The 14,731-nt window shown below is 33.8% G+C and overlaps 1 protein-coding gene across 5 annotated transcripts in view; it reads right to left on the bottom strand.

Annotated features, from left to right (window-relative positions):
• The window catches only part of LOC113235040 (zinc transporter 1), a 69,478-nt gene that overhangs the window by 10,868 nt on the left and 43,879 nt on the right, over nucleotides 1–14,731 (bottom strand). For 3 of the 5 annotated variants that reach the window (XM_026470570.1, XM_026470571.1, XM_026470572.1), the window contains exons 7-8: nucleotides 4,321–4,444; nucleotides 3,687–3,782 (exon numbers count right to left, since the gene is read on the bottom strand). In XM_026470570.1, coding sequence (XP_026326355.1) covers nucleotides 3,687–3,782; nucleotides 4,321–4,444 — 220 coding nt within the window. Of the gene's footprint in view, nucleotides 1–1,832; nucleotides 2,005–3,686; nucleotides 3,783–4,320; nucleotides 4,445–14,731 lie in introns of those variants that run through there. The other 2 variants (XM_026470573.1, XM_026470574.1) reach the window with 2 other exon arrangements.

Genomic DNA, 14,731 nt, shown 5'->3' with positions numbered 1-14,731 from the left:
GCGGACCGGACCGCATTGGTCCCATTTAAATTTTAAGAAAATATTCCATTTGGGCACTTTCCAGTAACCGATTTCAATAAGGCTTAACAAATAGATTTAATTCCACGAAATTTTGCGATCGTTTTTTTAATAAAAATCTTATTAAATAATATTTTGTTTAACGGTCAATAGTCCAGTCGGGCCAATATGTTGCGGTCAGCTAATTGAAACCCGGTTAAGTGACAACATAATTTTTTGAGATATCATAAAACACCAAAACCAGTTTTAGAATATTGAAATTTCTGCTATGCATCGTTAGGGTAAGCTCCGATAAGTCGAACACGTTAACTAATTCTAATTGTTTTTAAAAGATAATTTTGTGCTCTATCTATTGCTATTTAAAACGGATATTTGACCATTTGTCAGGTAGCCGTTTTAGTTAGTAGACGGCAATATTGACTATATCATATACACTATGGCGTATGCAAAGATTCAAAACTAGTAACTCAAAATTGTGGTATTGAGAAAACACACACATTTAACTTAACTGCCAGATCATATCATCATGCCAGACTGCCACGCAGAGGTCCCAGGTTCGATTCCCGGGCCGGGAGAAATACATTTATTTCTTTCGTGAGTTTGTGAACGTGTAACGTTGTGTGTGTAGCGGGTGTCATGGACACACGTCCATGCTATATAAATGATGCAAACAATTTTTTTCTTCACCTGTAAAGTTGTCAAAATGAGATAATACCGATTGCCAGTTCACAGTCGATAGGTGAAGAGCATCATGAAAAGGATGTCACAAAACGCTGAATAATAGCATCAACTGATGACTTCGGTGAAGAGAGATGGACGCTCACACAATACTATGTACAGAATGAGAATTATACAGAGAGCCATAGAGCGTGACATAATCGGCATCAAAGTTAAGGACCAAGTTCCGAATCTGGAAGACAAATTAGGGTCGGCGGACTAAAGCACGTAAGTCAAAAAAGTGCTCAATTTTTTAATATATATATATTTTTGTGTCGTTTATAATCTTGGAAGATGTAAAGAGAATGATAAATTGTGGAAAAGATGCCACTGGAATATAAATTACAAATTAATAAAGTAACAAATGAATTTCACCTATGTGCTTTATTACTACGTTATCATTTGGATATAAAAGAAAATTGAAATCATTCTGGTTAGTGCCCCCGCCTCCGGAGCTAAATTCGTTCCTCTATTACTAATAGTACGGGGTGTTCCCAAGTTAAAGACCAGGTCATTTGTGTGGTTGTTGGCAAATTAGGCCATGGGAGAGGCGAGAATCTAAAATAATAATAATAATTGTTATTATTATTTTAGAATAATAATTGTTATTTTATTATTAGAACCTTATACGGAAAAAACCTTGGAGTAAGAACGTATGTTAATAACAGTATTCAAAGTGACAACGATTGGATTCTTATCGAAATTACTACAAGCAAATCATTAAAAACATTATTTATATCATCGTATGCACCGAGGTAAAAAAGTTTGCCTAAACCACTTGTATTGTGATTTTATTATTGTATATATAATTTTATTATTGTATATGTAATTTTATTATAGTATATTTAATTTTATTAATGTATATGTAATTTTATTTTGTATATGTAACTTTATTATTGTTTAAATGATTATGTCTGACACTGCCACCGAAGTCAACAGTGTGTGATCTTCAATTAAAAGTCGTATTGTAATTGAATTAAACTCGGTTCAAACTAAACTAAAAACATTTTACTCTTTTTATAACATTTTACACAATTAATTCAATACATAATCAATGGCAACCTGATATACATAACCATGATTCTTCGATAATTCCAAAACTTGATTCAATAACGAAATAATAATTTAACAATAAAACATATCCAAAGTGATTGAACTAGTAACTAGGTAAAAAAATCTTCTAAACCTTCGCACGATCGTGGAATACGTCCTCATATCGCATTTCCTTGAAAAAGATTATCGAACCCTTATTGTGTTTAAATAGTAAAACTGCAATTGAAATAGAATGGAACCCGGTAACAAACAAAAACAAAAAAAACTCAATAATACAAATGCATAACTAAATAAAGTCACAATAACAAAAACCAACAACAGAAAATGTTCTCACGTTTTTAAATCGATATTACTTTTATTACATCGCACTGTTAATACTATAGCGTATTAACTCAAAAAGTGTATTTTTTCAATCGATGAAAAATGAATTCCCTCCGGTGAAAGATTATTAAAATTTATGTATGAAATAAAGTTTATTACTGACGTCTATACAAAAACTAAACTAAAAATATGAAAAAATAATTCCATATTTTTGAGTAAGGACAGTTTTGTCCAGAACTAGCTCACATAAAGTAGATTATCTTTAATTGTTTCTTACAATATTGTAATGACTGTTTTATTGACTTGTTGAGAATAAAATTTTACGTACAACAATGGTATAAAGTTGAATTTCACGTATTTTGAGTTACAACACAATTGTAATAATAACAGTGCAATGTACAGGGCGTTCCACAGCTATGCCCATAGATATAGTAAAGAAGGGGCTATGCCACATGAAGGGAAAGTACTTTAAATACCGTAGATAGAAAATTTTACTGAAATAATTCATTTCGAAAAAAAAAACAATTCGAACCGCATTCAAAGATTTTTAAATAATCGCCTGTCTGAACCGGGAATCGAACCCGTCAAATATTAAAAAAATACACCAGTAATTTTACTATACTGATCGAAAGCCAAAATCATAAGGATTGTTTTCTTTTAAATAACATAGCATCTTAAAGAAAAGGAAGACCATGAAATTTAACACTTAATTTGAAATTTTTTCATTTTCAGGAAAATGAAAAATAAAATAATAGCTTATTTTATATTATTATTATTATAATAAAATAGCTTTTGCTCTGACTTTGGAGCGCTCATAACAACTGACATTATCATTTCTAACTATTAGTGTTGAGTAGGATATGAAATTAAAATGAGTTTGAGGGAGTAACTCATTTGAAAAGATGAGGCGGTACAATATCCTACTTCAAATGAGGTGAGGTAGTGGTAAGAATGTTTGCACTTACGGCAATGACTCAACAGACATGGAATATTAAGCACATTTTCGTAACTTACTACCTAACAAAACTTCAAATTAAACGTTAAATTTCATGGTCGTCCTTTTATTTAAGATGCTTTGTTATTCAAAAGAAAACAATCCTTATATTTGAGGCTGAGGGTCAATATAGTAAAATTACAGGTGTATGTTTTTCGCATTTGGCGGGTCCGATTCTCGGCTTGGACAATTTTACTTAAAAATCTTTGAATTTAGTTCGAACTAGCGAGTTCTTAGGTTTTCGCGAGTGTTACACATAGGAAATGAAACTATTTTTCCGGATTTAAATCTTGTATATTTGAAAAAACAAATATACGTAATTTAAACCCGGAAAAATAGTTCCATTTCCTATATAGTTCGAACTGTTTTTAAAGTCAAAATCAAGTCTTCTTTCTTTACAATTTTCTATCTACGGTATTTAAGGTACTTTCCCTCCGAGTGGCAAAGCGGTACTCAAGACGTACTCTTGTCCATATATGAAACTGTTCCATTGAATTATTATCAATCGATTTAACTTGGTAACCATTATGGCAATATTAAGAAAATTCTCTGTTAAGTGGTCAAAGTACATAACTAGACGAACCTGCTGGTTAGGGCCGCAGCATGTAGCGTGCTGGCAGACGTCGTTAGGCGGACAGTCCAGAACACAAGGCGCTTCAGCCGACGCACCACTCATTATCTGCGATAATCAGATAACAAACGTTTCACGTTTCGTCTTTCACTTTGAAAGTAAGGTTTATGTAAGCGAGCGCGCGCGCGAGTGCGTGCGTGCGTGCGTGCATGCGTGCCTGTGTGCGTGCGTGCGTGCGTGCGTGCGTGCGTGCGTGTGTGTGTGTGTGTGCGTGCGTGCGTGTGAGTGTGCGTGCGTGCGTGCGTGTGTGTGTGCGCTCGCGTGTGCGTGCAAGTGTGAGTGCGTGTGTTTTGTTTGTTTGTTTTTGGTAACAGATATTTTGTAGTATTGGCATGCTACATGTTACTGACTTAGCAGATAAAGCCCTGGAATCTGTAAATAGTCACACGAATATTTATTATAATAAACATTAGTGCCAATTTCCAGGTAAAACCACGAATTACATGCACTGTTGGCATCTGTGCAAACGCCAGGCTTTTAATTTTAAGATATAAAGTCATCTCTATGCCGTGTCACGAACTTCAGAAACGGCAATGCAAGAGTACTAAATAATAATTAAGTATAGTGATAACCACTAGGTATATACCTCGTTCCCATCAAGCGGTAGTTCGATGAACTCTGGCTGTATGGTTGTCGAATGGATGCCCTCGTTGTGGAAGAACTCTTTCACCTTTTCTGCTATTTTCATGTATTCTGACAGGTTTCGACACCTGTCAACAAGAAAAGCTACAATTAAGTTCTGTCCATATATGAAACTGCCACCGTGGCCGAACGGTTATCATGCCGGACTGCCACGCAGAGGTCCCAGGTTCGATTCCCGGGCCGGGAGAAATATTTGTATGGCCAACATTTATTTCTCTCGTGAGTTTGGGTGTAATTTGTGGTTGTCTATGTGTGTGTCCATGGCACCCGCGGCACAGGTTGTCCCTAGTGCGGGGCTATGTTGAGTGTGTGCATTATTTATGTAATGCTGCTTCTATATATTGCTGGACAAAGTAAAATATCTAAGGTGTAACAAACAGTTTCAGTCATACTTCATCTTTTTTATAAAGTTTGTCACTAGAAACTTTATATAAAAAAATATGTTGAATTTCAGAGCGATTACAAACGGCGACTTTTAGCAGCGATGCAAACGCGCGACTGCGTCGCTACACTTGTGATCTAAAAGCGATTATATCGATGCAGTCGCGCGTTTGCATCGATCCAATCGCCTGTAAATCGCAAGTGTAGCGATGGAATCGCGCGTTTCACGAACGCGCGTTTTGCCACTCTTATTCATTCATCTAACAGAATATATTGTTTGTAGTTAAATGTTCAAGAACTTCATAGGTAATTTATATTATGTATTTACATATTTACTAATCTGTGTAATGTGGAGCCAAAAATGTATTCACGACCTGACTAAATGGGACCCACTTTCGCGGACCCCCATTAACGTCTCATGAATCTCCTTTTTTTTTTTTCGCTGACGTATGTATGTTGGAGTCGACCACTTTGGGAATCTTCGATTTAGCTTAGCTGTTATTACAAGTGATCAGAATAGGCGGAGTATATTTAATTAAATTTTAAGGAAATAATACATATAGAGTGGACGACACTTCCCTCTGAAATTTTGGAATGAAATAAGAGGCAAAAAATCACTATATATATAAATACTAAAATGTGTGTCAAATTTTGTGTACTTCGTCACTGTTTCACATTTCTTTAAAAAGTTTTGAATTTTTCTGACATTATTTTCTCAAGATCAAGAAGAATAATGTTTAATGAAAGCAAATTTCGCCTCATTGTTAAGAAAGAAGTAAAACAGAAAAAAAAACCATTTTCGTTAAATACGACCGGTGGAAGGATTTTAGAAACTATGTATTTCCAGATCGGTAATTTCTAGATTTGAATAGTTTGCTTTTGAATCGAAGGGCGAAAAAAACTTATTAAATTGTGGCATAAGCTGAATGAAGTCCTTTTGCGTACGCCACAATCGCACACATGACAGTACAACATTTGTAGTTGTTATATTTAGTATTTTTCTGTTTTGCTCTTTGTTTGTTATTGCCTTATTTAATTTTATTTTAATTTTGTTAATTACGTCTTTTTGTTTTGTTTTGCTTGTTTTGTATCAATATTTTTTTTTATCTATGTGTTGTGGCGTTGCAATAAATGTCTATTCAATTCTATTCTAAACTTATGGCATTTTAAAAGTGTGAATGTCATCTTTCAACATTAAATTTGGTGCATTCATAAATAAATACCTCACAACTAATTACATAAGGTCTAACAAAATACTGAGGAGTTTCCGTGATCATTTATCGTGTTAGGTTTAGACCAAAATTTGCACATAAAATAGTGGTACCACACAAGTAATTTTGTTACTCTAACGCGGATCATCGTTGGTCACATCGCCGCTTAATATCAGGTGACGCTGTGACCAAATTTGTACACCAATGTTAATTACATATTTCATATAATAATGAATGAAGAAGAAAAGTTCTTTTAGTTTAGAAACGTAAACTAAGAAAAAAATCCATAGGGATCTGGCTACATTATTATTTAAGCTGAACTTAATTCAGTATTTGTAGTCACTCGTATTCCATTACTTATCGGATCAAGTGACCATGAACGAATAATGCTATATTTTATCCCTGACAAAGACAACTTGAAATAAAACTACAAATATGAGTAAAAAGACGTTCCTTTCGACAAACTTACACTTATCACGATGGTAAACAAACGGTCACATATTTTATATAAAAAATCGTTCTGTCTACATTATTATCAAAAATCAAATACAGAGTTGGGAGAAAATAAGATAAATCTGACGTCATCGTTCCCAATTTCTCCAGTGGAAATATGTATCCGTTCTCAAGGTTTTTCTAGAATATTTTATCTGTGATATGTTTTAAATGTTCTGATCGGTTCAAGACAAGTCAGATACTCTTTTTTGAAGACACCTTTATTACTTATTGCTTCAGCAAAGCAGAATTGCTGTGTTCCGTATTGAAAGGCAGGTAGATTCACAGCATTGACAGGTATGGAAAACTTTAGTTCTTATCGCGTCCCCAATAATAAAGTGACGAAATTCGAGACGTAACATTATTTGGGAATATGACGAAATCGATTTAAATATAACAAATGTAAACGTATGAAACAAAATTAATCCTTTGTCCGTATTGAATAGAATTATTGTCATATTTAGTATCAGCAAAACGGCACTGTTTATGCACACACCTTTAACTTTTCTTGTACCTTTTTGCTTACTTTACTTTTTCTGCTTATTTTTACTTTAAAAAAAGAAGATGTAGTCTTTTTTAAGTTTAGTTTAAGATTGAAATGATACATTTAAATGCACCTCGCGCCCTTTTGATTTGTCATTGTTTTGCCAGTTTTTCGAGCTCGTGTGTCATACATTGTTTTCGATTTTAAATAAACTGGAACTACATTTCTCACTTATGATTCAAATTCAACTATATGCCGCTTGCGACAAAACCAATTTAAACCGTCAAAGCTTAACGTGGCCATTTACCCAAAAATGCTCTTTTTTGAATTTCTTAGGCACTTTCATACCAGGTAAACCGTCTGACATGTTTATTTACAAGTACATTTTTGTCCACTTGCACTAAATTGCAAGACATTCTTAACACAAAGCATTAAGAGTGTCTTTTGCATAGTAAGCATTGGTTTAAGACGTACTCAAGTTTAATGCTAGTGGACTTTAGCGTCAAATTTTTTTTTGTATAGATATATTATTCTTAAATAATTCGTTTTAGATTTTTATTACACTTGTTTTCGGGATTTTATATGACAGGATGAAATACATCCTATCGTGTAAGAACTTAGCACTACAACACTAATAATAATAATATGTTTATTTTCTCTACAAACATACCTGTTAGACATGTACAAAATTACTAGCACATAATAAAATCTTATTTTTTAGTGGCACTGCGTCCGTCACCTTATGACATAAATTGAGAAAGTTCCAAGTGCCGGTAATTTCACCAGCACCGTTACTCTGCATATTCGCAGTACGGAGTACAATAAACCGACCTCAAAAGTTATTCATCCCCTAGTTTGCCACTCTTAGAGGTGAAATATTTTTTTCAAATTTAAATGGGACCACTTCTGAGGTATCCTCTTTCCAACAAAAAAGAATCATCAAAATCGGTTCACAAATTATTTATTTACACACAAATTATTATAGAGTTATTGCGTAACATAAAAAAGTATACAGTCGAATTGACCTCCTCCTTCTTTTTGAAATCGGTTAAAAAACGGAACGTAGTAATAAATTCTTAGGAGTCTTCTTTGTCCTTTGGAATTGGCAGAATAGAAACAGGGGCGAACTTAAAGCCGTAGCAATGTAGGTATACGACGAGTAATAAAACAATTAGTAATGATTATGCTATTTGAGAAAATTAATATATAAATTATGTGTATTTGTCGGTCAAATATTATGACATGTAAAAGATACACACAACCGTGTGTTTGAACAAAGGTTCATTGTTATTGGAACAAACGGTAGACGTTGAAACTTTTAAAATAAACTCGGACGAGATGTGTTTCTCCTCAAACGTCGTTCACGACCCCAATTCAGAACTCTTCGATGTTTTAACCAAATCGTTTTATTGGATATCGTTCTCGAATCGAAGGGCGCTTTGCGAGTTTTTCACAATATTCGAGTTAAACGTTCGATTCGGATACGTTATCCAACAGCGTTTACGGAGTTAGTCGGTGAAATAGATTATAAGAAAAATGAAAATCCTTTTATATACATTTTTAAGACTTTAAAGGCCTAAAATATAGGAATGTATTACTCTTGCACTAAAATAAATTAATAAAATTGAACAAAAGCCAGACTTTATTTAAAATAATAAGAGATTTACATATTACTTTCTTGCTTTGTATAATAAGACGTTCGGTAATTTTCATTCGATAACTATGTTCTGAATAAAGTTTCGATTCGTGTGTTATGGATACAAATGAAAAGAAATCGTACGATATCAAATCGAATCGGTCGCCAACTGAGTTATCGTACGGTTCTGAATCAAACCCCAGGTTGTTATAACAGTCGTACAGTCGAGCGCATGCTGCGTTTTACCTTAGACCTGTGACGGTCGATCATTTTTGATAACCCGGGTCGATCACGACCCATGCGTAATGTGATCGGGTCAAATGATTCGATCTTTCAGCGGGTCACTCGTCGCTCACGATATTCCACACGGCGTTTCAAAGTGTCAAATTATATTATAATTAGCTTTTATTCCTTTCTGCTGATGGGTAATGCGTATAAACTTTACATGTATCATTGATAAACCACAATTAGGACACTAATATTTCTTTCTAGAAAAAGTAACACCTAAAAATACATAACAAAAAATTTGTGAGCATTCAAAATTACTAATTTATTAATCATTAATATTTTTATACTAGCTAGTGCACACATAAATAACCGAAAAACATTAAACTTACAAAATTACCATGTAATGGACACTACGCTACGGAGCAATTAGGATAAATGATTGATAGACTCATTTATCCGTTAACCCGTAGCCTCGTTGATCAATTGCTTGACTTTTTGGTTCGATCGAACGAAGGTTCCATCGAACAATTAATGTTAGATCCAAACGAAGAGTGAGAAGGCTAATCATATCGTGAGTGGGGACATCACGTGAAAGTGAACGAGACAAAAGTAATATTGTGAATTGTTGAATAATCTCTAAAGTTATAGTGATAAAGTCGAATATTGCGTGCATGACCCATGGAACTCTAAAATGATTGGGTTATTTAGATGCTAGTTACCCGGGTTATCGGGTCACAGATGCTGTTCCAATCATTTTGATTCGATCGATCACGATCGACAGACGTCTATTTTACACTTTGTGCTTTGGACCGTTCTTATCGGAAGTGGTATAGAGTTGAATTTAAATTTTAAATGTTTATATTAGTGTATTTGCGTGCTGTTGATTGTACTTTTAAGGAATCGTTAAGATAAATAAATTGACTCGGATTGCTATATTCAAACAAAACAAATCAATTAAGAGTGTGTATAAGGATAACATAGGGTTCCGTAGCCGACTTTCCTTATTATCCCATTTACGTTCCACTGCTGGACACGACTTTTATACAACGAGATCGTGTATACAGGAGGCAGGATGTAACAATTTCGGTATGTGCACAAATTAACAATGTGTGGTTTGGTATTTATAGATAAGATTTAATTCAAAAGCACAATAGTATATATAATGACGACCTCAGTGGCCTATCGGTTTACATTGTGGGCGTTGGATGAGGAGGTTCCGGGTTTGATTCCTGGCAGGACCAATTTCGGAAATAAACATTTATAAATTGGTTCTGGTCTGGGTGATCTGGGAAGTGCCCCAGGATTAATTCCGTTGGTCTGATAATCATAGTACAGGGATATTGCTAGTTTAAGACCAGGCCGTTGGTATGGCCGTCTGGCACATATTATTGCACAAAAAAAAACACATCAGAAAAATTTATTATAGAAACGGTGAGCAAAGGTGGACTAATCTCCTAAAGAGGTGTCAGGCTTCACCTGGCAAGTCTTCGCCGCTGGAGACACCGTAGCATATAGAGACGGGTATCTTTTCGAATATGGATACTAATAATTTTATTAGTAAATATTTTTATTTGACTAAAGATAGGTATTATCTTACTAGTTATTTTAGGAGACAGATAGCAGAGATGCTATCATATTATATTAATAATTCAGCCAAATCATTGGCTACCAGACCGGCTGCTTCTATTGAGCAGTCCGTTGACATAGGTCAGTTTACTGACAATAATAATTCTGTTGAAATTAATTCAATTTCTAATTATTTAAATTAATTAATAAGACAACGGAGAGATACTCTTGCAACACATTGACAGTAAGAAACCAACCTAAAACACACAGAAATAAAATAAATTTTATATTAAACCTGGTGCACCAAAATATTCAAGGCATGAAAGGCAAAGAGCTAGAAATAGAATTATTTATTAACTGTAACAATATTGATATTCTTTGTATTACTGAACACCACTTTCTATCACAACATCAGTTCATGTTTAGCTTCAACAATCACCAGGTGGCTAGTTCGTTCAGCAGAGAAAAAGCTATTCATGGCGGCTCTTTAATTCTTATTAAAAATAATTTAAAATTTAAAGAACGTACAGATATTGTGAGCCTATCTATTGAGCGGACTATAGAGATATCCTGCATAGAGCTTGAACGGCTTGTTATATTAAGCGTGTACAGACCCCCTCATTCATCTTACGAACTATTTGAAAAAAGATTAGATGAAGTTTTAGCCAAATTAAATAATATAAATAAATATATTGCTGTTTGTGGTGACTTCAATGTTAACTTATTAGAAGATTCCAGTGCTAGCAGTAGGCTCATATCATTTTTCCAATGTTATAACCTTGTGAATCTTTTTTTGGTGCCTACTAGAATAACTTCTACTACTGCCACTTGTTTAGACAACATTTATACCAACGCCGTACCTAGTAATAAATCTATTATAAATAAATTAACTTCAGATCACTGCGGTCAATTGGCCACTTTTAATATAACTGTTGACAAAATGCCGAAAAAGGATATCACATGTGTTCCGATAAATAATGGTCGACTTAAAGCTTATAGAAATAACGTAATGCTTAAACTAACTGACATTCCGTACGTTAACGATCCCAATAAATTGTATAATTCAGTTTTCAACATAGTGAAAAGTGAACGTGATAATGTTTTTAAGTCCAAAATCATAACTATTAATAATTCATTGAAATTTAGTGAATGGGCGACTGTGGGAATTCACAAAAGTAGACAAAGGCTGTATGATCTTTACGATGAAAGAACTTATAACACTAGTAACAGTTTTAATGATTTTGTTAGGAAATATTCGAAAATGTTTAAACGTGTTTGTGTGGCAGCCAAAGCAATGTTTATTAATAATAAAATAAAAAGCAGCGCGAATGTAGTAAAAACGACTTGGAATATTATAAATAGCGAAACTGGAAGGGTCAAACCTCGTAACTTAGATTTTCAACTAAGATTTAATGACAAAATTGTAAACACAGACGCAGAAGTTGCTAAAATATTTGAAAATTTTTTTACCAACATTCCAATTTTGACTACTAATTCGTTAAATTCATCTCCCACGGCCGCTGAATCCTTACTAAAAGAAAATAATGCAGTTAGTAGCACTAATTTAAGGTTCCGTCATGTATTTCCAAACGATATTGTTAAAGCCTTTAAGTCTATAAATATAAAAATACTGCTGATCTTGATGGTCTTTCAGTCAGAGTAATTAGTTCTATAGTTGATTGTATTGCGCCTTACTTAGCCTGTGTCTTTAATAAATGTGTTGATGATGGTGTCTTTCCTGACCTCATGAAGCAAAGTAAAGTTATTCCACTTTTCAAATCTGGTAGTATTTCTGACCCCACCAATTTCAGACCTATATCAATACTACCAACTCTCAGTAAAATATTTGAAAAAATTATTCTAAATCAGATGTGTGCACATTTTTATAGTAATAATTTAATGTCTCCTAAACAATTTGGTTTCACTCGGGGTCGCTCTACAACCGACGCTGGTGTAGAGTTGATTAATCATATATTTGATGCATGGGAAGTCTCACATGATGCTATTGGTGTATTCTGTGACCTTTCCAAGGCTTTTGATTGTGTGCACCATGATACACTGGTCAGGAAACTTCGCCATTATGGTGTGGCGGGACGTGATCTCGACCTTCTTAAATCGTATTTGCGTGGTAGGGTACAGAGGGTCGATGTTAACGGTACGAGATCGTCAGGGTCTGTAATTAGCATGGGTGTCCCTCAAGGTTCAATTCTAGGCCCATTTTTGTTTTTAGTTTATATTAATGATTTACCTAGCCTTATGGAGGGTATAAAACATGAGATAGTATTGTTTGCTGATGATACTTCCTTATTATTTAAAGTTAAAAGGCACCAATGTTCCTATGACGATGTGAACAATGCTATATCTAAAGTAGTTGATTGGTTTGCTGTTAATAACCTACTTCTTAATGAGAAAAAAACAAATTGTGTGAAATTTACATTACCCAATGTTAGAGAGACGGTTACAAACATTGTAGTTAGAAACGAAAAATTGAATCTTGTGGATACAGTTGTATTTCTAGGTATAACGTTAGATGCTAAATTGCAATGGGGTCCCCATATAAGTAAGTTGTCAAAACGGCTCAGCTCTGCAGTGTACGCGATTAAAAAAATAAGGAAACTTTCAGACGTCGAAACCGCTAGATTGGTTTACTTCAGCTACTTTCACAGTCTAATGACATACGGCATTTTGCTTTGGGGTAATGCCGCCGATATCAATAGAATCTTTGTCCTGCAGAAACGTGCAGTTAGGGCAATTTACAATCTGGGCCCCAAAGTATCTTTGAGAGATAAGTTTAAGGAAATTAACATTCTTACACTAGCCTCACAATACATTTATGAAAATATAATTTATGTTAAAAGGAATAGTAATTTCTTTATGAAAAATAGTGACAGACATAACATTAATACGAGGAATAAAAATAAACTAGCTTTTCTTGATAGTCGTCTTCACAAAGTCAAACAATCATTTAAGGGGCAATGTATACGCTTCTATAACAAGATTCCGGTTGATATACAAAATTTGCCTTTCACGAGGTTTAAAACTATAGTGAAACAAAAACTTTATACTAAAGGTTATTATACAACTTCTGCGTACTTGGATGACAAAAATCCGTGGTAGTAACCCGTTTAGCTCATGGAGGTAGTCTCAATCTGATGTTTCAAATAAAAAAATATTGTATATAATAATGTTATTTACAAAGAGCAACCCCTAGAGTTTCTTGCTCATTCTTCTCAGGGGAATCTGCCTTACGAATGAGCGGTAGAGTTTAACCATTGTGACGATTTCAAGTGTAATAATGCTTACCTATGAAATAAAGATTATTTTGATTTGATTTGATTTGAATACATATATAAATAAATAAATAGGAGGGTGTCTCACTCACTATATACGTTTACTACATAAATAACAAACCTTGAAACTTAAAATGACATACGTACCGACCACCGAACATACTGCACTTAGTAGCAAAGAGTATTTCACTGTGTACATAGAATACAACAAGCAGAGAATGGATTTCCAGATTTTTGTGTTTCTTGGGCCATTTTTGTACCATAAATTAAATGCCAAATTGTTCATATTTCATTTTTGTTACATAAAGGTTAAGAAAATTCTACAAGAATTCCTTCAAAACATGTCCTACGATGATACAGAGAATTTATTAATTATGCCAAAATAAATGTTGTCTAATTTAAGCGTATAGGTATATGATGATATGCATTATATTGTCTAGTTATTATTTTTTTGTTTATAATTTAATCATATATCCACCTATACATCAGTACCATTCACAACACATTTAACACACACTCTCCACTTTTACATACACACCGCCAACTACACAGCATAGATTAATCTAAAAACTTAATTAACCGCACTCTTTAAAGTTGTTTCTTTGTTAAATTTTATTTTATTTTCTTCTTAGTCCCAAAAGAAGTCTTATTGTACTAGTTTTGGGACTACAGAGTTTTATTTAGTTTACTTTTAAGCCATTTGTTTGTTACAATTTAGATTGATGCTTTCCCGCCGTGGTGGCAGCAGTACTATCCACTAACACAGGTTGAATCCTTTTGTGGGTCTGGATGTTGCCTGCCTGGTAAGCAACCATACAATTAAAAAAAAACCTAATTATTACTTTTTACCTGAAATACACGATTCTCCTAGTTCAGGTATATGTGTTATATTTTACGTTCATACGCATAATTAGTCTTTAGTTATTGCTTTGTACAATAAGTTATTCAATAAACAATTTATTATTATTATTTATACAAATATTTTTCCCGGCCCTTATATTGTATATATACATATACAATACACATATAAGATGATTACATAGAGAGTTCAGCAAGAAAGTGCGCTA

This window comes from Hyposmocoma kahamanoa, unplaced genomic scaffold (genome assembly GCF_003589595.1).
Source record: "Hyposmocoma kahamanoa isolate Upper Pololo Valley unplaced genomic scaffold, ASM358959v1 87, whole genome shotgun sequence".
Classification (NCBI taxonomy): Eukaryota; Metazoa; Arthropoda; class Insecta; order Lepidoptera; family Cosmopterigidae; genus Hyposmocoma; species Hyposmocoma kahamanoa.
Note: the sequence above shows the minus strand (reverse complement) of the source record. Positions and strands in the feature narration are given on the sequence as shown.